Source organism: Monodon monoceros, unplaced genomic scaffold, assembly GCF_005190385.1.
Source record: "Monodon monoceros isolate NGI ecotype Baffin Bay Population unplaced genomic scaffold, NGI_Narwhal_1 Super_Scaffold_11, whole genome shotgun sequence".
Classification (NCBI taxonomy): domain Eukaryota; kingdom Metazoa; phylum Chordata; class Mammalia; order Artiodactyla; family Monodontidae; genus Monodon; species Monodon monoceros.
In genome coordinates this window covers 91404305-91431596 of record NW_021703767.1, presented here as the reverse complement: position 1 = coordinate 91431596, position 27292 = coordinate 91404305, and the positions used below count along the sequence as shown (strand labels likewise).

The 27292-nt window shown below is 35.8% G+C and overlaps 1 protein-coding gene across 2 annotated transcripts in view; it reads left to right on the top strand.

Moving 5' to 3' along the window:
• NAALADL2 (N-acetylated alpha-linked acidic dipeptidase like 2) overlaps positions 1-27292 on the top strand; it is a 1153076-nt gene that overhangs the window by 127764 nt on the left and 998020 nt on the right. Inside the window, exon 1 of one of the 2 annotated variants that reach the window (XM_029214632.1) lies at positions 21668-21831. The exons of the other annotated variant lie outside the window; for it this stretch is intronic. Coding sequence (XP_029070465.1) covers positions 21789-21831 — 43 coding nt within the window. The 5' untranslated portion in view covers positions 21668-21788. Of the gene's footprint in view, positions 1-21667; positions 21832-27292 lie in introns of those variants that run through there. 2 annotated transcript variants of the gene reach the window in all.

Genomic DNA, 27292 nt, shown 5'->3' with positions numbered 1-27292 from the left:
CACACACACACACACACACACACACACACACACACACACACACACACACTGTAGATATAACACTATGTGAAAGCTGATAGACCCAGGGGAGATGGAGAGGGTGGTGAACCTGACAGGTCCTGCCTATTGCACGGGAGCTGCTCTGATCCAAAGTATTTCTGAGTGTGAAAATGTGGCAGATCGTTTTTTTCTCCAGCAAAGTTGGAAATCTGGAATTTTATGGTAGATCACGTAATAAAAATATTGGACCAGTTTAAAATGAAAACAACACCTTCTGGGCCAAATATAAAGTTTGCCAGGGCTGCTCTGGCTCCTGCATAGACATTTGTAACTTCTGCCCACAGCTGAACTGCATCACCGTGAGAGGAACATACAGCCCCAGACAGGCGCTGGGGTCAGGGATGAGGGAGGATGCCAGAGAAAAGCGGCTCAGAGGAGTGACCTGATATGTGGTGTATCATGTGTCTGTGGATATATTTATCTGTGGCAGGTGTAGGTATATCTTCGGTGCAGAGAAATATAGGTGCAAAGGCAGGGAGGTGTGGATGTTGCATTTTGTTCTCAGATGCTCAACCAAGGGTATCACTGTGGGTACTTTGAGGATATGGGGAGAGAATTGATGGTCTGCATGGTTGAAAAATGTACAATGTGGACTCTTTTATTTTGTTTTTCTGGCAATTTAATTTTAGTCCCTGTTTCTTTATCAAAAGTATTTAGTATTTTTTTTCTTGATCTATTTACAGTGGAAAGACAGAATTTTTTCCAAATAATAGGATAAAAAAAGAAAGCGAATAACACACAGAATTCCTGTGTCCCTGTCTTTTCACTTAATTATAACAAATATGTGTACTTTATGAAAGTAATTTCTGCTAAAGCTGTTAAGAGGATGTAAAAGATTAAAGTAGTTTGTATCTTTATAAATGCATACTTTTGGAAGAATTTCCTGCCATGAAAGTGGATGTAATTTAAAACTAGGTTTGCTCTTCCTCTCAAGTGTCTTGGTTTTCTCTCTTTTGTGTGTGTGTGTAAAAACAGAAAATACAACTCCTTTTCCTTAAAAAAAAAAAAAATCCTTATAGCTTTTATTATTGAGAGACCCTAATTAAAATGTTTCATTCGGGGGATTCTCTGCCAACCCAAATTCTTGTTAAGCAAATTCTTTATATTCCTTGCCGGAATATAAGGCTGCAGTATTCCTAGGGGGCAAATTTACAAAAGACCATCGAACCCAAATATACAGCAACATATATTATTCAAATATTTTAAAACATAGATTGTTTCAGAAATGTTTAACACCTAGGAATGTATTAGTGAACAGATTTTTTACGTATTACTTTGGAAAAATGAAATGATACCTGAACATCATCGTTAACCAATAGTATGTCCATCTAGTAAATATAAGAACAATCCCATTCTCACATGCCTCTGTTCTTCTTTATCATCAGGAAAGAAAATTGATAAAATTTTCTCTGTAACCCAAATTATTCTTTTTGCAATATCATTTTAGAATCTGCCTTTTTTGAATTTTTTTTTTTAATCTTTGAGGAGGCCAGTATATATTTGGTGGTTTCTGTAAAATAAACTTTAAATTTAGTTAATATAATTTAAAAATTTACTGATTCTTAGCATGCTGTATAAGCCAGGTGGATTCATTTTTCCATGTTTCACACCTATTATTCTTGGGGATCAGAGATAGAGAGGAGTCATCACGTACTAATTTAAGTGAATTATTAGTCAGATTGAGTTTCATAAACCAATTATTTCTTACTCTTTTTTATGATTGTAATTGCATATAATTTTGTTTTGTGATACATCATTTATTTGCAATATCAATTACATTAAAATTATAACTGGAAAAAGTTTCTGTGTAGGGAACTCAATATTTTAATTTATTAAATATTAGTTATTATAAGGGATTACTATTTGGTTTTATTTTTAATGAATTCATGTGAAGTAGGCACTCTAAGTGTATACCCTTAAAAACAAAAGAATATTATGATAATTCGTTCCTTTCCACAAAATTTCTGAGCAACATTCTGATTTTGGCTATGAATTTAAGTAGTATGTCTAAATATAATTAAATAAAGCAAGCTTTTGAAATATGCAATATATCACATTCCAAATGTATGAGAGGATATGACTGATTTCTTTCTGAATTATATTGTTAAGGGTTATCATGTCCACCTGTAGATATTTGCAATAGCCTATATATCATGCATCAACATAATTAACTTATAACCAAAAACGAAAATGATAAGGTTAATTTAGTTTATTTAACATGAGCTAAAACTGACCAGATAATCAGTAAATTAAGAGTGAATTGACTTTGTGAGCTACCGTTATTATTTATGCAATAGAGGCCTTTGGATCTGCAACAGGAATAGGAACCACTCAGTAATGTCTGTGCTTTGGTCGCTTATGGGACCAAATAACAATGGTTTTCCTCCAACAAAAATAAATGGAAGACAGTTGATTTCTTTTATTAGACATGCATAATTCATTTTGAAAATAAGGTTTTTTGATTAATAATTCTTACTATTAATTTTGTGGGGAAATTTTATTTCAAGTAATGAAGAACCATAAAACCAATATTAAATCCATCCATTTCTCGCTGCAGTTCTCATTGTTTAATCCTGTTTAACTAAGCCTTTGCTTCAGGCAGAGTGGCCTTCCTTCAATTAAAAGGAAGGGCCGAGTTCTTTTCTATCTCTAGGCTGTCTCTCATACTGCCCAGTATGCTCCCCACACTACCCTTCAAACATTCCTATGGCTGGCTCCTCACATTTTATCTCTCTGTTTTAAATGTTATTTCCCTAAAAATCTTTTGACATCTTGTTATTCTTTCACATCACATGCTGCCCTTGTCTTACGTTACCCTATTACAATGAATATTTGTTTGTTTGTTTGTTTCCTTTGTGAGAGTAGACTTTATCTAGATATTCAGCACCTAGGACAGGCAGCAGCAGAGATAAATGGCTGAGTCACAAAGAACCACACTGGCTGGTTTGAATCCTGGCTCTGTCATTTGCAAAATCTCAGGCAAGCTTCTTATCCTTTCTGGGTGTCATCTGTAAAATGGACACCATAATTAGAACAATTAGAATAATAGAACAAAGATTACATGAATTAATATATGTAAATTACTTGGTACAAAACAAGGCCTTATTAAATGTGAGCAAGCTAGATATCACAGTGTCGGGTACAAAGTAATTAATCAGTAAACATTTGCTGAGTGAATGAATGCTCTAATAGAGCTCTAATATCAGAAAGACTGGGATTTGAATGTCAGTTCTATCACTTAGGACCTTGACAAAGTTACTTAACTTTTTTGAACCTCAGTTTCTCAGTGTATAAAATAGTGTTGACTTTCTTGACACTTTTGTTAAGGATGAAAGGAGGTGTTTTTTTATAGCATGTTTTATGATTTCTTCTCGTTAAAAAAAAAAAGAAGCCCTAGTACTGTTCCTATTCTAGGACTATGGTGTTCAACAGCCTTGCCTGAGGCCATTTGTACCTGTTGTTAAGATAAGTATCCTTAACAGTGTTTAGTCATTAAAACTGTTTGGTTATAAGTAACAAAACCAAATTCAAACTAACTTTAACCTAAATGAATTAAGGAATTAATGAAAGCACATATATTATAACTAGCAGATTGAACAATAATTATTCATGGTATGTTCACAACCTAAATTTACTGTTGTTCTTCATTGCACCTTTAAACTTTATGGATTTGGTCTTTTCCTTTCTTGGATGAAAATCCTAGCTTTTCTTTTCACTCCCACAGGATAGAAGAGTCCCTATCATTGTCTTACAGTTCTATAGATCAGAAGTCCAACGTGGACTTCCCTGGGTTAAGACTGAGGTGTCTATAGGATTGTGTTCCTTTCTGGAAGCCTGAGGAAGAATCTACCTTTTCCAACTTCTAGAGGCCACTTGCATTCATTGGCTTGTGTCCCCTTCCTCCATCTGAAACATAAACAATAGCAGATCAAGTCTTTTTCACATCGCATCCCTATGACCCACTTTTCTGTCTGTTCCTCTTCTGCTTTTAAGGACTCATGTTATTAGATTGGGCCCATTAAGATAATTCAGGTTAATCCCTCCATCTCAGGGTCACCTGATTAGTAACTTTAATTGCATGTACATCCTTAATTCTCTTTTGTCACGTAACATAATAAGTACACAAAAGTTCAAGTGATTAGAACTTGGATATCTTTGGGGGCCATTATACTGCCTACCATATCTGGCCTGTCTAATATTAAAGTAATCCAGGCTTCTAGATTGGGATTTTCTGTACATTAAGCCTTATAAGGTATGAGCCAGGATGCTTCCATTTTTACCTTCCAGTGGTAGCAAATGCATTGTACATTCTAAAACTTTCCACATGGTCCCACTCAAGTCCCTCTACTCAGGCTCTTGATTCAAAGTTACCATTCTCCCAATCTTTCCCCCAAAAGATGGATTAGTGTCACAATACAGCAATTGCTCTCTACAAAGAAAGCCGTTCATCAATTCCTTCACCCAGTGTTCTCTTACACTTCCTCTAATTAATATCACTATCACTGGTCAGGCTAAAGGATCTGAGAGTTTACAGAACAGGCTCTTGAACAATTTCTTTGTGAATTAAAGAAGAATCCAAACAACCTGGTACATAAGTTTAAGTCACTGTATCATGGAATCTAAAGGCTAGGTCTTCTGAAAGACTGAAACTACAAAAGGCCATGAGTAATCCAAACTAATTTCTCTCTTTATCTTTTATCTCTCTTTCTTCCTACACATCAGCTTCATTATTCTCCCTTCTGGGAATAACTGTTCTATGGTCCTTGGCCTCATGGCTGAAATGGCTGTGTATATAGCACCTGGTTTTACATATTACAAGAATTACCTTAATTCTCTTTCAAATTTCCAGGAGGCAAAATCTCTGCTCTCCCTAGCTGGAGCTTTACATACATACTGGTCCAATCAACTGTAACCTGTGGAGTGAGCTGTATTATACAGAACAAAATGCTCCACTCCTGTAGATTTGGGGAATAGATAAGAGAGGATCATTTTGTCTTGGGAAAACCTTCCAAAAACTGTATCACAGTAGCCTGTAAATCTTATAATAACAATAAAACAAAACCAATAATCATTATTATAGTCAAAGTTTGTTCAGAGCCTTTTAAGACCAAGGCCCTGCATTATAACATGGAACTATCACCTCAGCCCCATGTGGAGGTTCAGTTGTTTTCTCCATTTTAATGAAGAAAATACTAAGGTGCAGAGAAGTAGATTAATTTGCTCAGGGTCACATGGGGAATAAGTAGTGGCTGGGACCTAAATCCACATTTTTCTGACTAAAAAGATGTATTCCATCTAAAAGATGTCAATAGAATGATATCCACTGTGTAATTTTAACCCAAAAAAAAAGCATATTTCAAAATGTTTTGTGCATTACTAGAATTTATATCTCTATTCCTGCCTACACCTGTGACTGTATGTGTATCTCTATCTCTCTATACATCTATATCATATCTACCCATATAACTGTCCCTTCCCTCTCTTTCTCTCTAACATATATTTAAAAGTGAATACAGTATACTTCTGAGAACAGAATCATTTGTTATTTAAATTCTATTTTGGGGGCTTCCCTGGTGGTGCAGTGGTTGAGAATCTGCATGCCAATGCAGGGAACACGGGTTCAAGCTCTGGTCTGGGAAGATCCCACATGCCGCGGAGCAACTGGGCCCGTGAGCCACAACTACTGAGCCTGAGCGTCTGGAGCGTGTGCTCCACAACAAGAGAAGCCGTGATAGTGAGAGCCCCATGCACCGCGATGAAGAGTGGCCCCCGCTCGCCACAGCTAGAGAAAGCCCTCGCACAGAAACGAAGACCCAACACAGCCAAAAATAAATTAATTAATTTAAAAAAAAATTCTATTTTTTCTGTCTATATTTTTGTTAATGATGATATATTGTTAATGATTATAAGAAGATATTCTTTTTTTTTTTTTTTTTTTTGCGGTATGCGGGCCTCTCACTGTTGTGGCCTCTCCCGTTGCGGAGCACAGGCTCCGGACGCTCAGGCTCAGCGGCCATGGCTCACGGGCCCAGCCACTCCGCGGCATGTGGGATCCTCCCGGACCGGGGCACGAACCCGTGTCCCCTGCATCGGTAGGCAGACTCTCAACCACTGCGCCACCAGACAAGCCCTAAGAAGATATTCTTTATTTGTTTTCTAGAGAACAGGAAATGTTAAGCTCATTTTTAAAAATTTTGCTAGGTCTCTAGAGAGTGACAGTTTTTCCTTAGGTGGCTTCTTGTTGTCTGCTTTCTTCCATAGCTCAACCAGAATTGTCCTGCTGTTTCCCTTTTCTAACTAAAATCCCCCAAATCAATGTGTTGGCTAAGACACTTGCATTATTCTTTGTAAAAATATGGGTTTATAAGAAACAAGCTGTGAAATATCTGCTGAGTGACATTTATAACCACCCTCCTACCCAACAGAACATCCAAGTTTTTTTATAGCTTTTAACTTATATGACAGTTTTTTGTCCTAGGTTCCTTTCAGGAATTCTTATTAAAGTTTACAAAAATTTCTTTCCTTATTAATTAAATTTACCAAATACTTATTAAATACCTATTTTTGCACATATAAATATGTTTCTTTAAGTTAGCTACTTGCCAACACTAACAAGCTCAGATTCCATTTAGAAAAATCAGAGACATAAATTATAGATAAACTCTATGGATCTCTTTGGCAGTTTTTGAAAGCACACTTTAGAATCTCTTGTCTTTTATCTTTCTAATTTAATATACAGAACAGTCAAGAATTATAAATAAGGCTTTTTTCTCTTAAAATAGTAAATAAATGCTTTCTTTCTTTGATTATTTAAGTAATACATAATTTGTTTTAAAATATCAAAAGTCAAGAGGGATGCAAGGAAGAAATTAGATGATAACCAATAATTCTGTAATGTAGCAATAGTTATTTTAATATGTTTATCATGCATGATATATCTTGATAAAAATATACCACAACAATGTGTTAAACATTTTGTAAGTCAATGAATAGTTCTGCATTAACAGTTGTAGATTATTCTACTTTACTATTTTACAACTTATTTTATTTTAAAAAATCTCCTATTGTTAGCATTTGATTGCTTATATTTTTATATTATAAGCAATACTGATAAATATTGTTATGTAAACTAATTTGCACACTTTTCTGATTATTATCTTGGAAAATTTCCTAGGAATGAAATTTCAAATTGTATGACTTTTATTTAACACTTTAGATATATTTTGCCATTTGCTGTTCAGAAAGCTTGCACCATTTCTGCTCTGCCTATGAAAGAAATTCTATTTGACTTGCCTTCTGACATAAAATGAGTCAATTGGATGAAATATATAAAACAGTTGTTTTCAGATATTGGACAATAGGGAGCTCAGGATTGTGATCCCTGAGAAAAAGGAATCAAGTAAGGTGAGCCTTATAACTGCCTTGGATTTCTACCCAGAAGCAATTTCCAGAATATGATGAAAGGAGGAAGGGCCCAAATATATCCTGAATTGAAAAGATAGAGATTAAACTTTGGAAAAAATGAGCCACCAGTATATGTTGAGACAATATTGGAGATAAGAGAGCTAAACAAAGAAAGAGCTCCAGACATCTGCAAAGGAATACTTTGAAGTCTTTAACAGAATAACAATCAGTGCAAAGGATGAAATTCCATGATGTTGTGCACAGAACAGCTGTTGGGAAAGTACAATTACCAGAGAGCTCTAAATTGAACAATTTCCAGAGTTCACACAGGGCTAGGAATCACTCATGTTCCCACCAACAAGAGTGGAGAGACCCATTGACTGCACATCCAGCTGAGCTACAAAAGTATCACATACCTTAGTGGTGTGGCTAAAGTAGTTTTAGAGTAAAGGTTTCTCTAGGGCTGCCTTCAAAAACTACAGAACGTTCTCAAAATTATCAGGCTGATATACAAATAACAGCCCACCAAAAGTCCAACATCTTTAAAGGAGTACAACAATGTACAAGTCACAGAGTCAAAATCTTCTACATCCAATCAAAAATTAATAGACATGCAAAGAAACAGAAAATTGAGACTCATAATCAAGAGAAAATTAATGAATAGAAATAGACCCAAAATGATAAAATTAGGAGATAACTTTAAAGTTACTATTATATATTTATATATGCACAATGATGTAAAGACAGACATGAACCTAATGAGGAAAAAATGGAAGATATAAAAATGTTAGAATGTTAAAAATGTTAGAAGTTCCAAATAGAATTTCTAGAAATAAAAAACAAAATATTATAAATTAAAATTTCACTGTACAGGATTTACAACAGAATAGACACTGCAGAAGAAACCATTAGTTAACTGAACGTTATAGCAAGAGAAATTGTTTAAAAATAAATACAAAAGAAAAAGTACTGAAAAAATTAACAGAGCTTCAGTGACTTGCTGAATATCTATATCTATACCTGTATATCTGTATCTATATCTAATCTATGTGTTTATTTATAACGTATGTATAGAGTACCAGATGAAAGAAGAATGAAGAAAGGAGAGACAAATATTTGAAGATAGCAATTAATGGCAGAATTTGTTTAGAATTTGGAGAATATTATAAACTGAAAAACTCAAGAAACTCAAGAAACTCCAAGCATGATAGACACAAAGAAAAATCACACCAAGTCACATAAAAATTAAATAAAACAAAAAAGTGAGTGACAAAGAAAATAAATAAAACCAGCAAGACACAAAAGACACATGGTATACAGAAGAGAAAGGATGAGAAAAACCATAGATTTCTTGTCACAAACTATCTAAGCCAGATAGCAAGGGAAAAACATTTAAGATGCTGAAAGAAAAATAAACATATCAACCTAGAAATCCAATATATAGGAAAAATACCTTTTGAGAATGAAAGCTAAGTAGAGATTTTTTCAGATAAACAAAAGCTGTGTAAACTCATTGCCAGCATACAGGAATTATAAGAAATGTTCAAGGGCACTTTTTGGGTGGTAAGAAAATGAAACTTGGATCTACACAAAGAGTACAAAAATGGTAAATATGTAGGTAAAATAAGAAAATGTTTTTCTCACTTTTAATATATTTAAAAGTGACAAAAATAATTGACTATTTAAAGCAAAGATAATAACAGTGTTTGGGAGGGGGTTATAACATGTAGTGATAACTGTATCATATCATATCACAAAGGACAGGAGGGGGAAATGGTAGTATGCTGGTATCAGTTTCTTATATGTGAAATTATATATTATTTGAGGGTAGCTTGTGATAATTTTAAGTTGAATATTGTAAAACCTTAAGCCACAAGAGAATCAGAGAGGAGAGAGCAAAATCAAGAAACTGAGAGACAGAAAAAAATGGCTAATAAGCAAATAGTACAGCTGAATTTGAATACTAAGACATACAGACTCAATCGAAAATCAGGAGGAAAAAGAAGAAAAGAAGACAAATGCAACAAATTGAAAACAAATAACAAAATGGTAGAATTAACTCCAACTATGTTGATAATTACATTCATGTAGCCTAATACTACAATTAGAAGGAAAAGACTATTAATCTGGATTGAAAGAAAAAGAAAGCAGTCCCATTTTATCCTATTTGAGAGAGATTCACTTTAAAGACAAAAACATATTAAGTAAAAAAAACGGAAAAAGATATTATGAAAACACTAAATTAATATCAGATAAAGTAGAATTTAGAACAAGAAATTTTCAAAGTAAAAAGAGGGCCATTTTATAATAACAAAGGGCATAAAAATCCTAAATGTGTTTTCAACTAATAATAAAGCTTCAAAATACATAAAGTAAAACTTGTAGAACTAAAAAGAGAAAAATAATCCACAATTATATTTGAAGATACTAAGATCTCTCTCTCAGTAACTGATACTAAAAATAGACAAAATATTTACAACACTGCAATCAAGAATCAAATTACATATTCTTTTTCAATGCACATAGAATATTTACCAATACAGACCTTGTGCAGGACCATAAAACAGGTCTCAATAAAGTTTAAAAATTGAAATTGCAGAGTATATTCTTTGACATCAACAGAATTAAACAGAAATCAATAACAGTAAGATATTTGGAAAATCTCCAACTTTTTGGAACTTAGTATACTTCTAAATAAGCCTGGATCAAAGAATAAATTACAAGTGAAATTAAAAAATATCTTAAACTAAACTATATTGAACATACAAACTTGTCATAATTTGTGAGATGCAGGTAAATCAGAGGTTAGAAGGAATTTATGGCTTTAATGCTTTATTAGAAAAAAATAAAAGGCAGCTAAAATCAATATTGTAGACTTCTAAAATCCAAAGTAAATACAAGGAGTAAATAATTAAGATATGAATAGAATTCAACAGAATAGAAAACTGTCAAACAATAGAGAAAAACAATGTAAAAATAACTAAAAAAAATTGATAAAGCTATAACTAGTCTGATCAACACAAAAAGGAAGGTACAAATTGCTATTATCAGAAATGAATGAGGGGATATCACTACAGATCCTATAGACATTAAAAAGATAAGTGAATATTATGAACAACTTTATGTCAATTCATTCAGCAACTTAGATGAAATGGACAAATTCTTTGAAGGACACTTATTATAAAAAATGACTCAAGAAGAGAAAGAAAATCTTAATAGCCCTATTACAGTTAAGGAAAATTAATTTATAGTTTAAAACCATTCCACAAAGGAAATTCCAGGCCCAGCTTGCTTCACTGGCAAATTTTATCAAACATTTAAGAAAAATAATACCAGTCCTAACTAAGTCTTCTCAAAAAATAAGGGAAGAGGGAAAACATGCCCACCAATATTATGAGGCCATTATTACCCTAATGTTACCAAACCAAACTTGGGTCCACTCTCTCATGAGCAGTAAAGCCAATGTACTGATATTGGGTTGTGGTGAAGTAACATTTATTGCAAGGGCACCAAGCAAGGAGTCCTGGGCAGCTAGTGCTCAAAACACTCAAACTCTCCTATGGGTTTCAGGAAAGCATTTTTAAGGACCATTTGAGAGAGGGGAGTCACAGGGTATGTGATCAGCTCATTCACAATTCTCTGATTAGTTGATGATGAGGTAACAGGGTGGTGTCACATGGGTTAACATTATCAATCCTCAGGCTCCAGTAGGCCTGGGGCTACATGCTTGTGGTCATCAAGTAGTTAGCATCTTCCATTTGGTGAGGGCTTTAGCAACTATAAAACAACTCGGAAAATGTGCATCAGATACTGTTATCTAGGTACTCCGGAGAGGAGCTAAAGCAGAGGGTATGGGGGAGGGGTCTGTCCTGGGAAAGCCCTGTAAGGTCCTCCTTGGTTACACTAATACTAAAGTGAGGCAAATAAAATGATTTATGAGAAGAGAAAAAAATAAACGTAGACACAAATATCCTTAGCAATATACCAAATTGTATCTAGTAATACATAAAAAAATAATACATCCTGACAAATAGGCATTATTCCACAAATGTAAGTTTGTTTTAACATTTGAAAATCAATGTACTTTATATATTTAGAGAATAAATGATAAAAAGCCATCCAATCATCTCAATAGACAAGGAAAAATCATTTGCCAAAATTTAATACCCATTGACTAGAGCCAGAGGTGGGGTGGAGAGAGGAATTAAGTATAAAAGGATATAAAAGAACTTCTTAGGATGATGGAAATGTTCTGTATATTAAATGTTGTGGTAGTTGCAAGAGTGAATTTGGTTGGGGAGGAAAAAAATATTTTTCCTCTACACATATTAGGTTCTCTGTCTGGGGCCCTATAAATTAGACTGGCAAAAGATAGGTTAACAGGAGAAAAACAAACAAAAAATTTATTAACATGTACATCACGCATATATGCATGGAAAGACCCAGTGATGAGTAACCCAAAGGGGTGGTTAGAACTTGGGCTTGTATACCACCTTAGGCTACACAAAGGAAAAGAGGTTTGGGCTTCTGGGTGGGGAAAGAAGGTTATGGGAAGGTAACAAGGAAAAGTATGTTAAACAAGGGTTGTCTCATGATGTTTGTTATGCAGATTTAAATTCCTGCCTTCTCCTTTAGTAAGAGTTGCTAAGAATTCTCCTCTTCCTCTGTATGGGAGAGGGAGACACATTTTGCAAATAGAAAATTTCCTTATAAATGTAAATTTCCTTTACAAAAGGAAAACTTGTGCCCTGTTTTTAGAGCTTTTACTCTGCTGATTCTCAATGGCCTTTAGCTAAAAATAATCCATATGCTAAAGAGGAATATTTTGGGGTGGCATATTCTGGTACCCTTCAATACCTTTATCAAAATTTATCTAACAATGCACTTAAAGGGGATGCATTTTGTTGCATGTAAATTTTACCTCAATAGAGTAACAAAATTATACCAATATTTATTGCCATCAACAGTGAAAGAATGTACGGTAAACACTAAAAAAATGTTTTTGTTACATTACTAAAGGCAAGTTTCTCTTTATATCAGAAGATTTCTGAATTTACTGTTGAGGTTCGCCACTTAATGGAATCAGTTTTTTTTCTTTGAGGTGCGGCTGTTCGTTGTGGTGTGCTGGCTTCTCTCTAGCTGCGGCGTGTGGGCTCCAGGACGCGTGGGCTCTGTAGTTTGTGGCATGCCGACTCTCTTGTTGAGACACGCAAGCTCAGTAGTTGTGGTGTGTGGGCTTAGTTGCCCCGTGGCATGTGGGATCTTAGTTCTCTGACCAGGGATCCAACCCACGTCCCCTGCATTGGAATGCGGATTCTTTACCACTGGACCACCAGGGAAGTCCCTGGAATCATCTTTAGTGCATTAACAATTTGAAATTCAAATAAAGCGTGTTTAATAAGCTAATTTTGTGGTCAGGATGAAGTACCATATTTATATAATTTTATATATTTACATTGTAATATTTGGAAACTGAAAATGGGAAGAAAGCTCAAATGGCTTGGTTATTAAAAAGCCAGTGGTTACATAGGCAAATGCTTCAGTGGGTAGGCAAGTAACATAAAACAAACAGGACTGTACAGAGAGAACTGGACCCATTGGAAAGTGAATAACTCACCTAAAATCATTCAGGTACTATTTTTTAAGAAACAAGTCGCCAGACAAACAAAATTTTCTGAGGACAGATAAGTTCAGAATTTGTGATGTCATAAAATAATCTTTAAATTAGAAAGTAGAATGTTCTCTTTAAATTTAGCTTCAATATAAGTTGCCTTCCAAGTTTCTTGATATATTTTACATTTTCATCTTTGTTTTCACCATTTAACTTTTATTAGGTGCTAATGTTGCAGGAAAATGGGGTGTGAAATGATGGTCATGTCACAGGTCTTGGGCGAGTTCCTGGGATGGGCCACCAAGTAAGATTTATTGGCTTCGTGCAGGAAAGAATTCAAGAGCGAGCCATAGTAAGGTGACAGCAGGTTTATTGAGAGAGATACAAATTCCATAGGCAGAATGCAGTCCATCTCAGAAGGTGAGAGTGGCCCCGTGCTGTGGAGGTGGTTAGTTTTTATGGGCTGGGTAATTTCATAGGCTAATGAGTAGGAGGATTATTCCAGCTTTTTGGGGGAAGGGGTGGGGATTTCCAGGAATAGGGCCACAGCCCACTTTTTGGCCTTTTATGGTCAGCCTCAGAACTGTCATGGCGCCTGTGAGCATGTCACTTAGCATATGCTAATGTGTTACAGTGAGCTCATAATGAGGCTCAGGGTCTACTGGAAGTTTGAATCTTCTGCCATCTTGGGCCTCATTGGTTCTAACCAGCTTATGTCATATCCTCAATGGCTATGTCATTCTTTTAAAGGTGGTGCCCTTCCCTCCTGTCTCACTAATAGGAGGAATTCAATCTCAAGTTCATCTTTTCAAAACATTGTGAATTTTTAAATATTATAAGTTTTGATTTGTCATCAATCTCAAGTAACTAATGAGTTTCTTAGGTTTTAGGAAAACTAAAGAAATTAATAGCTCTCTCAAAGTGGAAATCTGGTAATGTACAGGACACTTTATGAAAGAGGTATAGGGGAGGAAGAGAAAACTTTTTTTCTTTACTCCCCTAGGTTCAGTGGCTGAGGGCCCTGCAAATTAAACTGACAAAATAACAAGAGAGAAAAAAATAATTACATGCATAGGTACACACGTTTGTACAGGGAGCTTGCACAGGCATGTGATTCTAGGAGTCAGAATTTGAGTCATATATCATCTTAGGCTAGGCAAAGGAGAAAGGATTTAAAACAACTGGGGGAGGGAGGTAAGTTATAGGAAGATGAGGGGAGGAATTGTATTGTAAAATAATGGTTATTTAGCAGGTTTATCATGCAGATAAGAGTCTGCTCCGGTGCTAAGAGCTGTCTCCAGAGTAGTTCTCTTCCTGGCAAGGGAGAGGGAGACACCGTTACAAATGGACACTTATGTCCCGCTTTTAAACAGAAAGGGGGGAAGGCAGAGGCCTGATTGCCTTCAGCTCAAAACAATCAGTATGCCAAAGTGGCATATTTGGGAGTGGCATGTTCTGGCCTCTTCAGAGGGAAGCAGGAGTACTAGAAACATTGTGAATTAATCATCTCCCTTATGCTCTTTATTAATTCTATTTTAAAGTTTTTGGAGGAAGATGAAATATAATTGTGTTATGTTTTCAATTAACCAATCATTAAGTTTTTACTAAATGCTTATAAATCTGTCAGGTCTAAAAACAGCAACTAAAAAATGCTCTAGATGTGTGCCTTGAGAGTTGGAAGACAAGGCCATGTTTGCCCTGCATATTTTTAAAGATACTAAGGAAATAAAAATTAATTGATAGGGTAAAGGAAGACTAAAGGTTTTAGAAGAGGTGTGAGGGCCATGATGAAATAAGTATTTAAATCTAACTTTAGCCATGGCGGGCCTATCTCTATGTTTATGTTTATTCATGCTTAAAATTGCTCACATGTTGTGAGTCCCTCGTTGCCCAGGGTGATCAGATACCACATTTTCCAGTGTCATCCTGGGACTCTTTTTTCCTGTATAGATTTTTTTCCCATTCAGCCTATTATTCTGAAAAAAAATCTGTCTAGAGAATCTATGTTTATCCCTCTTCATTTGTTCTCTCTTTTTTTTTTTTTCTCATTTTGTAAATCTGGTCACCATAGGAAAGACAGCAACCATTCACTTTAGAGAGAGTCTATTTTAAGTACTAGCTGCTGGGGGAAGGTTAGAGACTTTAATCCTTCATCTCCTCCTTTTCTCTAACAATGCTGGCTGGTAGGTAGTCAGCGGGAAAGTAGAAGAGAAGCTTTCAGAAAGAAAATATTCTCTGTAGAAAGTAGTGGCCCATTATGATGTTGAACAAAAGTAGTTCTCCTGGAATCATTTTTCTAGGAAAGCTTGTTATGCCACTTGACTTTATTAAAAAATAATAATAATAAATAAATAAATAAAAAGAAGAAAGGAAAGAATAGGAAAAAAGAAAAGAGATAAACTAATTTTTCTTTGATCCCCCATAATTAATTTGTTATTGTTGACTACTACTTTTGTTGATACTTCATGAATTGAAACCATAGCATAGTGTTAATTTTAATAAGTGTTATAGTTACTGTGTTTATTTTGGACATGTTCATCTATTATTGATATTTTAAGATATTAAGTGAAAGGAGTGGAATGTTTGTAAAGACTTGAGAAACCTGACCTTTTACCTCAGCTTCACCCTAGAAGAGGAAGCTGTTACCCCCTGAACAGCTGCTAAATGTTTTTTTCATTTAGTTAGTATTTGCCAAATTCCTGTAGCGCAGTTGGCATTAATTGCTGTCTTTTTTTTTTCTTTTTTTTTTTTGAGGCTATAGTGAAGAGGCTAAAGACTGGAAGCTATTTTACCTCTCAGCATGAATGTGCTCTACTTTTTCATATTATCAGAGCTGTTTTAGATCAGTCTTTGTCATGGAGATGAAACTTCTGTTTTTGGGATTGGTCATTTCAAGGTGTTTTGAGGAAATAAAATTATCTCCAAGCTAATGATACCATTTAAGCATTTTCACTGCATTTTTAAAAGATGACAGAGATAAATCATTTTGTCACCTTGGTGTTCCTATTAAACCTTAGTGTTCTGGGGTTTTAGCTATAGATGTTTTTTTCTAGCTTTATTGTAGATTTTTAACATGCCCTAAAATTCTCAAATTGATAAGTTCACCATTCTATGCTATATCAGGCAGTTAGCATGCATATTCCTTTGCTTTAATGCTCTTCTTTGGGCTCCTCTTGAGGGAGTTTTGCCACAGTTTGTGGAACAATTGATTATTAGATTAGATTAGGCAAGTGTGTGTGTGTGTGTGTGTGCACGTGCATGTATGTGTATACCCTTCATTTTGTAGTTCCATGATAATAGTATTAAATATACAGTTAAACTTTTCTTAAACTATTTTCCCTTTCTCAGATGGTACTTAGATGGCTATCACAGCTAGTCTTCTTACTATAAGTAGACTCACGAGGATGAGGCTGAGATTGCTAACAAGAGTACATCACTTTAAAACCCTGGCATTTGAAGCCAAGATTTCATGGGATCCTCATAAAAAGTGCATAAATCATTACATCAATACACTATGATTACAAGCTTGTGTTTAGTTTTGTGTTACACAGCTCTTCCACAATCTGAAACAGCGCTGTTCCCAGCAGTAAATTAGAATGATTTGTAATATCAGTCCTACCTTACTTTCCACCTGGCACCTTCATATGTCTGGTTTTTTTTATATGAGTGTCTTAATTATGTGAAGCAACCTACAAACCATCAGCAACTGTTAAGCAACTCTGTTGTGTGTACATATGTGTGTTAGCATAAAATTTATATAGTTCCTTGGTTTCTTTGTTTAATAAAACTATAGTGGAAAGATCATTAAAATGACAATACTCTCCTTGCTATTAATTACAACTTATCTTGTTTCCTTGTTAATGGATGTTTCTTACTACTGGAGGAAATAAGTACTTTCTTGGTTCTCCATCAATATTAATTCTCTTAAGATTCCGTCTGCAATCTTATGAAATAAAATTATAGAGAATTAAATGTTTAGTTATAGTAGTATTTAAAGGATACTTTTGCCCACCAGTCAATCCTAATACAGAGCACTGAGTAGGCCTTAATTTTCTTGACCAACTTTTTCTTTTATATTCACATGTATAGGGAAGTAAATATGTGCATATTACGTATTCAACTGTTTAGAATTTAGTGTCAAGTGTGCTTGGGGATGTCAGAGAAGCCTGAGTTAAATGAACTGGTTGTTAATGGAGGGTTAGGAGTCAGAAGGATGAAAAATTGTGGTGATAAAGGAGTGACATTATTGATTGGGCTGCTGTGAATATGGAAATAGCACGACTATGTTTTAGAAAAATCACTCTGGCAGATATAGAAAGGATGGATTAGAGGAAAGGAAGAATTCATTTTTAGGGAGTTACTGTCTTGGCAAGACATGATAATGGACTCACCTGCAGGAAATGGAAAGTTAAGGAGGTGGATTTCAATGGCATTGAGCAGACTTAGTGACTATTTGGGGAATGGGGGAGGTTACAAGCAAGGATAAATCCTAAGTTTCTGTCCGGGGCAACTGGGTGGATGGTAATACCCAGATCCGGAAGAGAGGGGGGAAAATGTATTGGACCAGCACTCCCAATCATGAGAAAATCTTTATTTTTACCCATTGTTCTTGTATAGTACGTGCTCTTTCCTCCACCCCACCCCTGCTTACCTAGCTCTCTCTTTTCTAGGACTCAAAAGTATTTAGCAGTTATGAGGAGCGGGAATCACCCTAGGAATTCTTGGCTGCAACCAACCAACAATGTGTGATGAATAAGGGCTGTATTTTACGCAGATGAGTTTCTCAGGTGGTAAGAGTTGTCTCCAGGAGCAGTTCTCTTCCTGGTAGGGAGACACTTTTCCAAACAAAAATTTCCTGTATAAATTTAGGATACTCTGTTTTTAGATAGTAAGGGGAAGTAAAGAGCTTTTCCTGAGTCTGCTCATTCTCAATTGCCTTTAGCTCCAAATACTCTTATACCCTGCAAGCACATCTACCTAATTCTTGGACCTGTAACCTCAAAGATCCATCCTGGTTGCTGAGCCTGGAATTTCCTTCCAATGATGGTTTGCAGGACTGCAGTTTTGAGAGGTTCCAATCCTTTTCTCTCTAGCCTTTTCTCTCCATGGATATCTATGCTTTTGATCAAGTTGTTGTTCTACTTGTGTTATACATTTTACTGTGAAAATGAGTACCATGTTTCTGTAATTATTGCATGTATTGTGACATTTTACATACCCAGTGTCCCATGTTCCATAGCATACAATGCCAACATTTATAACTTTGAGTAATTACTTCATATTTTTTTTCAAATCTTCACATATATCTTCCCTTGAAAATCAGAACTAAATAATCACTTCAATAACTAACTACCCACAACAAATTTAAACTGTAACATTGGTTTCTTCTTTGTTTGTAGTTCTAGGTAGAACCCTTAAAATGAGTGATAAAAGATAGCATTTATAACACTCTCTTTTGCCCACTCTCTCCTTGGAGTGCTTTAGAAATACAATGTTGGAAATACAAATAGGTGATGTGGCTGGAAGTCTTGTTTTTTATTATGTCACCTAAGTTGTTTAAAAAATGTGCACAGTAGTTTTTATAGCAAAGTCTCAGAATGCGTATAAAGGACACATTCACTCGTAGAGGCGTTCTTTCAAAGATTTTGAAGTTTTTTCTTAATAATTATATTAGTTTCTTCTTCACCATTCAGTGAAGCTATTCTGCCTAATGCCACTCATGCCTTTTGTTTTTGGTGCCTGTGTGTGTGTGCTAAACTAATGCATACATTTTTTTTCTCTTTCATTTACTTCTTTTAACTTTGATTTTTTTTTCTTTTTGGAAATTCTCATGAGTGTCCTCATGAGACATGCCCTTCTAGCTCTTAGTTATTTGCTCTTTTTTTTTAAGTATTATTTATTTATTTATTTATTTATTTATGTTTGGCTGCGTTGGGTCTTCGTTGCTGCACACGGGCTTTTTCTAGTTGTGGCGAGTGGGGGCTACTCTTCCTTGTGGTACACGGGCTTCTCAGCAGTGGCTTGTCTTTGTTGTGGAGCACGGGCTCTAGGCACACGGGCTTCAGTAGTTGTGGCATGCAGGGGCTCAGTAGTTGTGGCTTGCAGGCTCTAGAGCACAGGCTCAGTAGTTGTGGCGCACTGGCTTAGTTGCTCTGCAGCATGTGGGATCTTCCTGGACCAGGGCTCGAACCCGTGTCCCCTGCACTGGCAGGTGGATTCTTAACCACTGCACCACCAGGGAAGTCCCTAGTTATAACTTACCTACTTCCCCCTCCCATCTCTTTTCATTTTTGAAATTTAATTTGTCGTTTTTCCCTCCTCGAATATCTTCCATCATATTCTTTGCTAAGCAATGTTCTTTTCTTTGAGATCCTTTAATTCACCCTTTTTGATGATGGTAATTTATTCATCTTTACAATATTTGTTGAAGGCATAGTATGTGGTTGAAACTGTGCTAAGGTGCTAGGGATGTAGTGATGGACACAAAAAGGCTCTCTGACATACACCTTTTAAGGACAGAAATAATTAAGCTGTACATATAATACAAGGTGATAAGAGCCGTGGCTGAATGAAAAGTTCTGAGTTGTTAAGGGACCTCTGGAAGCACATAGAAGAGACTTCAACCAAGATTGGATTGAAGAATTCCTGCATGTGAAGTAGTCAGGCAAAGGGGACATGATGAAGGCAGAAGTTTTCCAGGGAGCCATGGCCCGGGAGAGAGGGAGAGCGAGAGAGCGAGAGCGAGAGCGAGAGCGAGAAAGTGTGGGTTCAGGGCCCTTTATTAGTGTTGAAACTCTTTCACTATGTATATTTATGTTACTTTCTGTGCAGCTACAAAAACTTTGGAGGTTTTTGTTTATGTTTTACCTCTGCTCAAAAATAGGACTTCTCTATTCTACTTTCGTAATAACTTCCCACATGCCATAATTCAGCTGGTAGATAATCGGTGATTTATACCCGTTATTGACTAATTTTAGGTGCCTGGGGCAGGTATGTAAATGCATTTCCAAGTTTGTGAGTGAGAATTGATATGTGTGTTTCTCCTTTTATGGGGAAGTCAGAATGTGATGATTATAGTGTTTTATTGGCAAACATTCAATTTCAGTTTACTTTCGGTAAAGAACGAGCTGGCTATATATATTACATTATGCAATTGTGCTAGGCAAAGACTGCTTTAATCCGGAACAAGCCATAACCTGGATTTTAAATCAGAGGTTTATGACATTATGAAGATAAAATGGGCCTTAATTAATAAATGGTCAGCTCATTTTATAGATGAAGAAACTGAGACCTAGAGAGGTTAATGAAAGAAAGAACTGTAAATTAACTGTGATGAGGATTTGTGTGTGTGATGTTTGTTTTTATTCTGATACTTTTGAGAATAACTATTCTACTTGTTTGCCATTTCTTTTGTTTACATAACTTATATAATCATTTTTTCATTAATAATTTAGCAGACATGGTGTATAGATTACTTTTAAATTGAAAATTAAAGAACTATTAAAGTAGGAGATGTTTGAACCTCAGATTTTTTTTTTTTTAACTAGTGTGACCAAAACTAAAAGTTAAGGAATTCTAGAGGAAGGAAGTAGAGATTGTTTTGTTTTCAAATGTCTTATGGGAGAGCTTAAATAAATTGACTTATTTTTGTCATCTACTTCCTCTCTTGTAAATGAACAAATTTCTAAGTGTTGCTCATCTTTGCTAGGGATTGTTTTTGTTTGTTTGAGGCAGAACAGTTTAACTTAATATCACTATGTTTCTATTTAAAAGGCAATGTAAATATCAGTATCCTTCTTTAACCAGTGAGGACCTTGAGGGGCTCTAAGATTGGATAAAATCATTTCTTTAAGGTCTGTCAGTTAATAAGTAACAGCTGATGTCAGAACATAGTGACATCAGTGCTCTGGTTCCACATTCTTTCCATCCCTCAGAAGGAGAGGAACAAGAGGAGGGAGTAAGGAGAGAAGGAAGAGGGTGTAGGAGGAAAAGGAAGAAGAGGAGGGGCAGAGAGAGGAGGAAGAATGTTGCTTGTTGTGTTTATTATTCACAATGTTTAGCACAGTCATACATTATTGCTTTGAATCTTTATAACAATCTTCTGAAATTGGTATTTTACATTTTTTCCCCCAATATACAGTTGAGGAAACTGAGTCTCAAAGAAGTTATATCTCTCGTTCATAGTTACACGGCTAGTACTAGAGCTACTCCAAAGCCTGTCTTTCTACCACTGCACAAAACTGATTCCCATGCTGTCACTTATTTCCCTGTATTTTTTTTAATGGACACTGCAAACGTCACTTTAAATTTTATTTTATTTCTATAAGAGGAGCAGATTGGGAACAGTAACAAACAAAACTCTGGCTCTGCGCCATGATGTGTTGAACACTATTTGGAGGGGGGAAGTGTAGAAACGTTTCTGGACTAAAGTGAAAGTTGGGAATTAAAAGTTAACATCTAAATTGAAACAAAGCCACATTTTGTGAAGTGCACACTAATAGCAGTCCATTCGATCAAAGGATGTGATCTCACTTCACAGTAAAACAGGTCCTGCAAGCCCAGGTAACTCAGGAAGCAGAATGGTAATTATTCACAGAAGAAAGCAGGTAGTATACTGTTACATTACTACAGGAGAAAGTCAGAAGGTCACAAAGCTTACAGGGTAACTGACACAACTGAAACTGCTTGGCCCCCTTTAAAAAGAAATAATAAAATGGGAGAGAATGAAGCAAATTTACCTAACACAGCTTTGCAAGGTAAGTGCCAACAGCTTCTGAAATGGTAGCAATCAGACGTGTAAGTGGTGTCGATTACAAAGTGTGTGTATGTGCTTGCGCGCGCGCGCGCGCGCCCCCCCCCCCCCCCCCGCCCGCTGAGTCTCGAGGTGTGCTTTGAAGGTGGGAAAAGAGGTGGGGATTGTTGTTTCTGAAGAAGCTACTGTGTCGGTTTTGCTCAACTACTCAACCTACACAGAAACACCAATTTGGTGGAGTAGGGAAAGCCTTATCCTTACTCCCCACTGTAATGCTGGAGAAATGGTACAACCTACTTTCAGTGCATTTTCATGTTAAACTTTTGCTAGCATTGGAAGAATATCGATTTTTGTCTCTGTGGGATTTTAATTAGTAATCAGATTTTACCATCTCTGGGGTTTAACAGCTAAGTGTCCTTGTAATTAATATAACCAGTTTTTTTAAAGGTAGAAAACAAGTCTCAGAGGGCAGCGTATCGTTAGGGAGAGCAGTTGGTTTTACAGGTTTTACTTCATCAGATACCTTTGTCCTTTGAAGGGACTGGCTTTGTTGACATTGGCTTGACTAGGCTTCTATGGTTAGGCTTGTTGATAGACACAAATACAAGTTCTCTTAACACTTTCCACTTTTTTGAATGAAGAAAGTTCCTTTTAAAAAAAGAAATAGAAAATGGGCTGAATGCGTATTTGTTGCCATGATTTCTAGTAGTCTTCTCTCTTAAGAATTATTTACCACCTTTACAAGTGACATTTTGAACAAGGTATTTTTTAAAAATCTACTTGATAATGATATTTTTATTTGTTTAATTATGTTCTTGTGAAGCTACCAACAAGAAAATCCCCAAACTACTCAGTTTTCCATTAAGTACACATAACCAAACATGTAAGTACATCTGTGAAATACAGCACACCTGAGAATAACAATAAGATGATCATAGACATGCCTGGTCATAAAAGTATATCACCCATTTTTATAGAGTTAAATAATCTTCCAGAATACCTGTATTTTTCTTTATTTTTTTAATTCTTTCTCCACCTATCTTGCTTAAGAATCCCAGAATTTTATTTCTATTTTTGCAGGTTTCCTAAAAAAAATTTTTTTGAAATATTGCATAAAATGCTATTAAAATCATTTTTAATTTAAAGATTAATTTTAAAAGTTATTTAGTGCATTCTATTGAAGAAAAACAAGGTAAAAGGCTCATTCAGTATAACTCTATGAAATAATTTATTTGTATGTGTTTTATGGACAAAATGATATTATGTATGTGATTATAACATATACCTTAACTGCCTCTGCAGTATTTTTCTGTGGAAAAGTATATGGGAGGCATCTAGGTTGTTAAAGTTGCTCGTATAATAATGATTTTGTATCAGATGTATATGACTGTTTGGCAGCCCCCTGAATAGCTCATCCTAGGCCTTGTGGGTTCATCCCCTGAGTCTGTGTTTGGGATTGAAATAAACTGAGGAGTAACCTGGCCTCTCCCTTCTCCCCTTATCATCCCTCTTTGTGTCAGGATCAGAGGTAATATTTGCTTCTTATTTTAGAGTCCTAGATTGTGTATAGATCTTCTGTTGTTTTGGGTTTTTTTCTTTTCTTTTCTTCTGGCCCTTTTATGTATGTTATGATTCTGGTAATATGTTCCACTGTGGAAGGGCAACTTTCCCTTCCTCCTATCTACTGACTTTTCCAATTATTTACAGAATTAATAATTAGCATATATCAGAAAAACATGCATAAAATTTAAAACAAGAGCTATGATAAATAATTTGAATGTCATGGTTTAAGTTAGAAAACAATGTGCCTTGGTTCATAGTTGGGGAATACTTGTGAAATCAGTTCTATCCTGGGGTATTTTCCTTTGTGCACTCTGTGAAAACTTTTCAGTAGGAATGTGTACTCTTCTGATCTTATCTGAGTTGAAATGCATCCTTGGTAGGTCTACAAATAGTTCAGATCTATCTTCTTGGAGTGTTGAAATGCTTCCATTCCAGACATATTTGCCTTAAGATTATTAAGTGAACCTATTAATCAGTGAGAATTAATGAGAAACAAAGATGCTTCACCTTGGTTTGAAATTATTTCTGGATTTTTTTTTTAATATAAAGGAAAGCAGTGTAGAGATAACTTGTACCTTTATTTGTATGTGTGAAGGTAAGAGATTTTTGATAAGTTTATTTAATATCATATAAGACAAATCAGGATATATCCTGGAGTCTTTATTTATGGATTGCTCTAACAGTATTCTGTTTTCTATGCAATACCTAGTCCTATATCTGAGCTTGAGTTTAAAAATTACCAAAGTAAATGAAAAAGACATTTGAAGTGTTGTTTAATCTCGCCTTTGACTTAACAGCATTTATAAAAGATTCTGAAGTTCTCTAAAATAATACTAATTATTGTCAGCTCTGCTTACAAATGAGTGTTCTCTAATAGAAATGACTATATTCAAATGTTTTGTACATTCAACCTATGGGTGATAGGTTTAAGAGTTTTGGCTATGAAGATAATAAGTAGATAATAAACAGAGGATTTTCATTAGAACTCCATCTTGTGCCTTGAATAATGGTTTTCTAAGGCCATGTATCTAGATTGTCTAGATTCATTGGACCATCTCTAATTACAACTTGGAGCGCTAGCCATAGACGTTCAGAAATTATTCATTTTAGCACTACATCCTTTAGGACTCTGACCCATTATTATACCCAGGGAGCTGGTTGATTGTGCCCTGGTTAGTGGAGCCCTTAAGCTGTCAACATTTAATGTTTCCAGTGGTATTGGGAACCTATCTTTTCCTGAATGAGAGTGAAATCTTTCCAAGGTTATCTTCAGCTTAATGTGAACAGATCTCAATTATCTTTTCAGGTATAAGAAGCAAACTCTCCCTTTCAGTCTCAATGATACAGTAACTCCACAGACATTTATGTAAAAATTTCTCACATGAAGGTTCATAATATTCTCTGGATTCATAAAATAGAATTATCTTGGGGAGGAGAGAATACTAGAAAAAATTTTTTCTAATTTTTGAAAATACAAATAAAATGTACAAATCATATGGCATCAAGAATAGGGGTAAGTGCTTTCTGAGCCTTGTTATTTGCTGAGGAAAGAAAGCAGAATTTCCTACATAATATCTATAAACACATGTACCACTGAGTGGCACGTTGTCAGTTTGTGACAGTAGTGAAAGGCCATGGCTGGGATGACAGGAGGGTGGAAACTCCCTTCTTGGCCGGGAGTTATCTGGAAAATGCCTTAGGCTAAGGCTCTCAAAAGGCTACCCTTGGGCATGTAAGGGACCCTTACCTATTGTCTCTCAGGAAGGACAGGCATTTTCTGCTTCTCCCAGGGTTCTCATTAACAGGCAGGGCAGACCCTAATCAGAACTAAAATAAATAAATAAATAAATAATAAGGGAAAGACTCTCTCACTACCCAGCTGTGTTCCTCGTCCACTGAGTGCCTCCTACCTCAGGAACTCAGCCCCATGAGCTCTTCTTTCTCTCCTCCTCTTCCTTGGTCAAAACATGTCCAAGGCCACATGCCTCTTTGTAAAGAATATGAGATATTAATTTATCCTCAGAATTATTTGAATAACAGGAATCTGAGTTCTGTGCCAGAACAACCTTGTGAGAGGAGGTTTCTTTGAGTGGGGTCTCCCCTGGGCTACTCAACACAACCTCATCACTCAGGCTGCCTACTTCTCTGCTGCTCGGATGTTTTCCAGCACCTTCTAATTAAAGCCCTTCTTCTTACCTTAGTTCTTCTTAGTTCTCTAGATTTAGGAAACCCCTATTCTAAAGGCTACGAAAGACTAGAACTCAAGTGGAAAAGATGTTTCCAAGTACAGAAGGTTGGCTAGACCGTTTCAAATGCAAGGCCAGTTCTAGGTCGCTGTCAGCAGAGAGGAGAACTCTTCACCAACCCACTGAGGGAGAATTTGGCTGTCAAAGCTAGGGAAAAGAAATCTGTAGAATGTTAACATTTTCAAGGTAGAGAGGAGCTTAGAGGGCCTCAAGTCCAAAATTTTTACTTTGTAGAGAAGCGAACAGAGATCCTTTGAAGGTACAAAAATTTCTCTTGGTTTCTCAGAAGCAGTTGCCAGAACCCAGGTCTCCACCCTAGCTGCCTAAAGCCTATAATTTGATGGAGGAATTTGGCACATTATTTTCTAGGGGTATTTACTTTCCTATTTCCAGAAGGGAAATCAGGCTTGTAAATGCTTTCCATATTGACATATTTAGTTTCTACAGTCATGACCTGGAAATCATTGTCCAGTATTCAGCCTGGCTTTTATAGGACTGCTCCATCCAGGCTTGGGTTTTCTCTTGACTCCAAAGAAGTTACTTTGGCTTTTGAGACATTTACTTATCTTTCATCACAACAAGGAGGAATTGGCTTGAAATTCCATAGGCACATGCAACAGATGTTTCTCATGATACAGCCATTTTTTAAAAGAAATTATACTTATTCTGTTTGGCTAGTGTAAGAAAAAAAAAAAAAATCCAGGTGGGAACGTACCTTAGTGTCTGTGCTTTTCAGTTGCAACCCAGGGGCAGCAGTACTGCATACCCCAACCAGTTATACTGGCTTGGTGTGCATGTTTACTTTCTATGATGGGAAAAATATCTCTGCGTTCATCATCATAAACCATGCCTGTGAGTGCTTTGAAAGCTTTCTAAAACCCCAAAGAGAAGTCACCAGTTTGTGAACCTTCCTTCCCACCCAATAGAACTTTAATAGCATTTTCAATTAAGAGAAGTGCACAGAGGTCTTGTGTAACCTATTTGTTTTCTAGGAGGAAGCTTTCACCAGCTCTGAGTGAGAGGCTGGTATACTTGAAAACCTGAGGCACTTTGGAAATGAAATTTAGATATTGAAGTAACAGGGCATTTTAGAGTTGAAATTTCCAGAAGCTCTGCTGGAGAGGTCTTATAATCTAAGGACAAAATCAAGCATAATCGGAGCAAGTAAAATTGCAGAGAATGTCAAGGCATGAAATCCCAAGTGAGTCTGCCCGAAGTGTGTAGGCAAAAGAGCATGAGAAGATGGATTGGGGACTTTTCCCAAGTACAAGGCAAAGAACCCTTGCAGCAGGCAAACAGGTATTGTTATAAAGCAGGTGTTGTTATAACCACAGACACATATCCAGGAATTTATAGAGAAATCTAGGAATTTATAGACAGTTTCATAGAGGAGATATGATGTGAACTGACTCTGGACAAAATAAGTGGCAGAAAGAAGAAAGTTTTTCCTGGCAAAATGAACAGCAGAGACAAGGCATAGAAATTGTATCTGTCCATGCATTTACTTGCTTTATTTTCTACTCTTATTGAAAACAAAGGATTTTCCAAAAATTACTATAGTAGAGCCTTGAACAACATGGGTTTGAACTGCACAGGTATACTCATATGTGGACTTTTTTAACTTAATACATACTACAGTACTACACAATCTGAAAT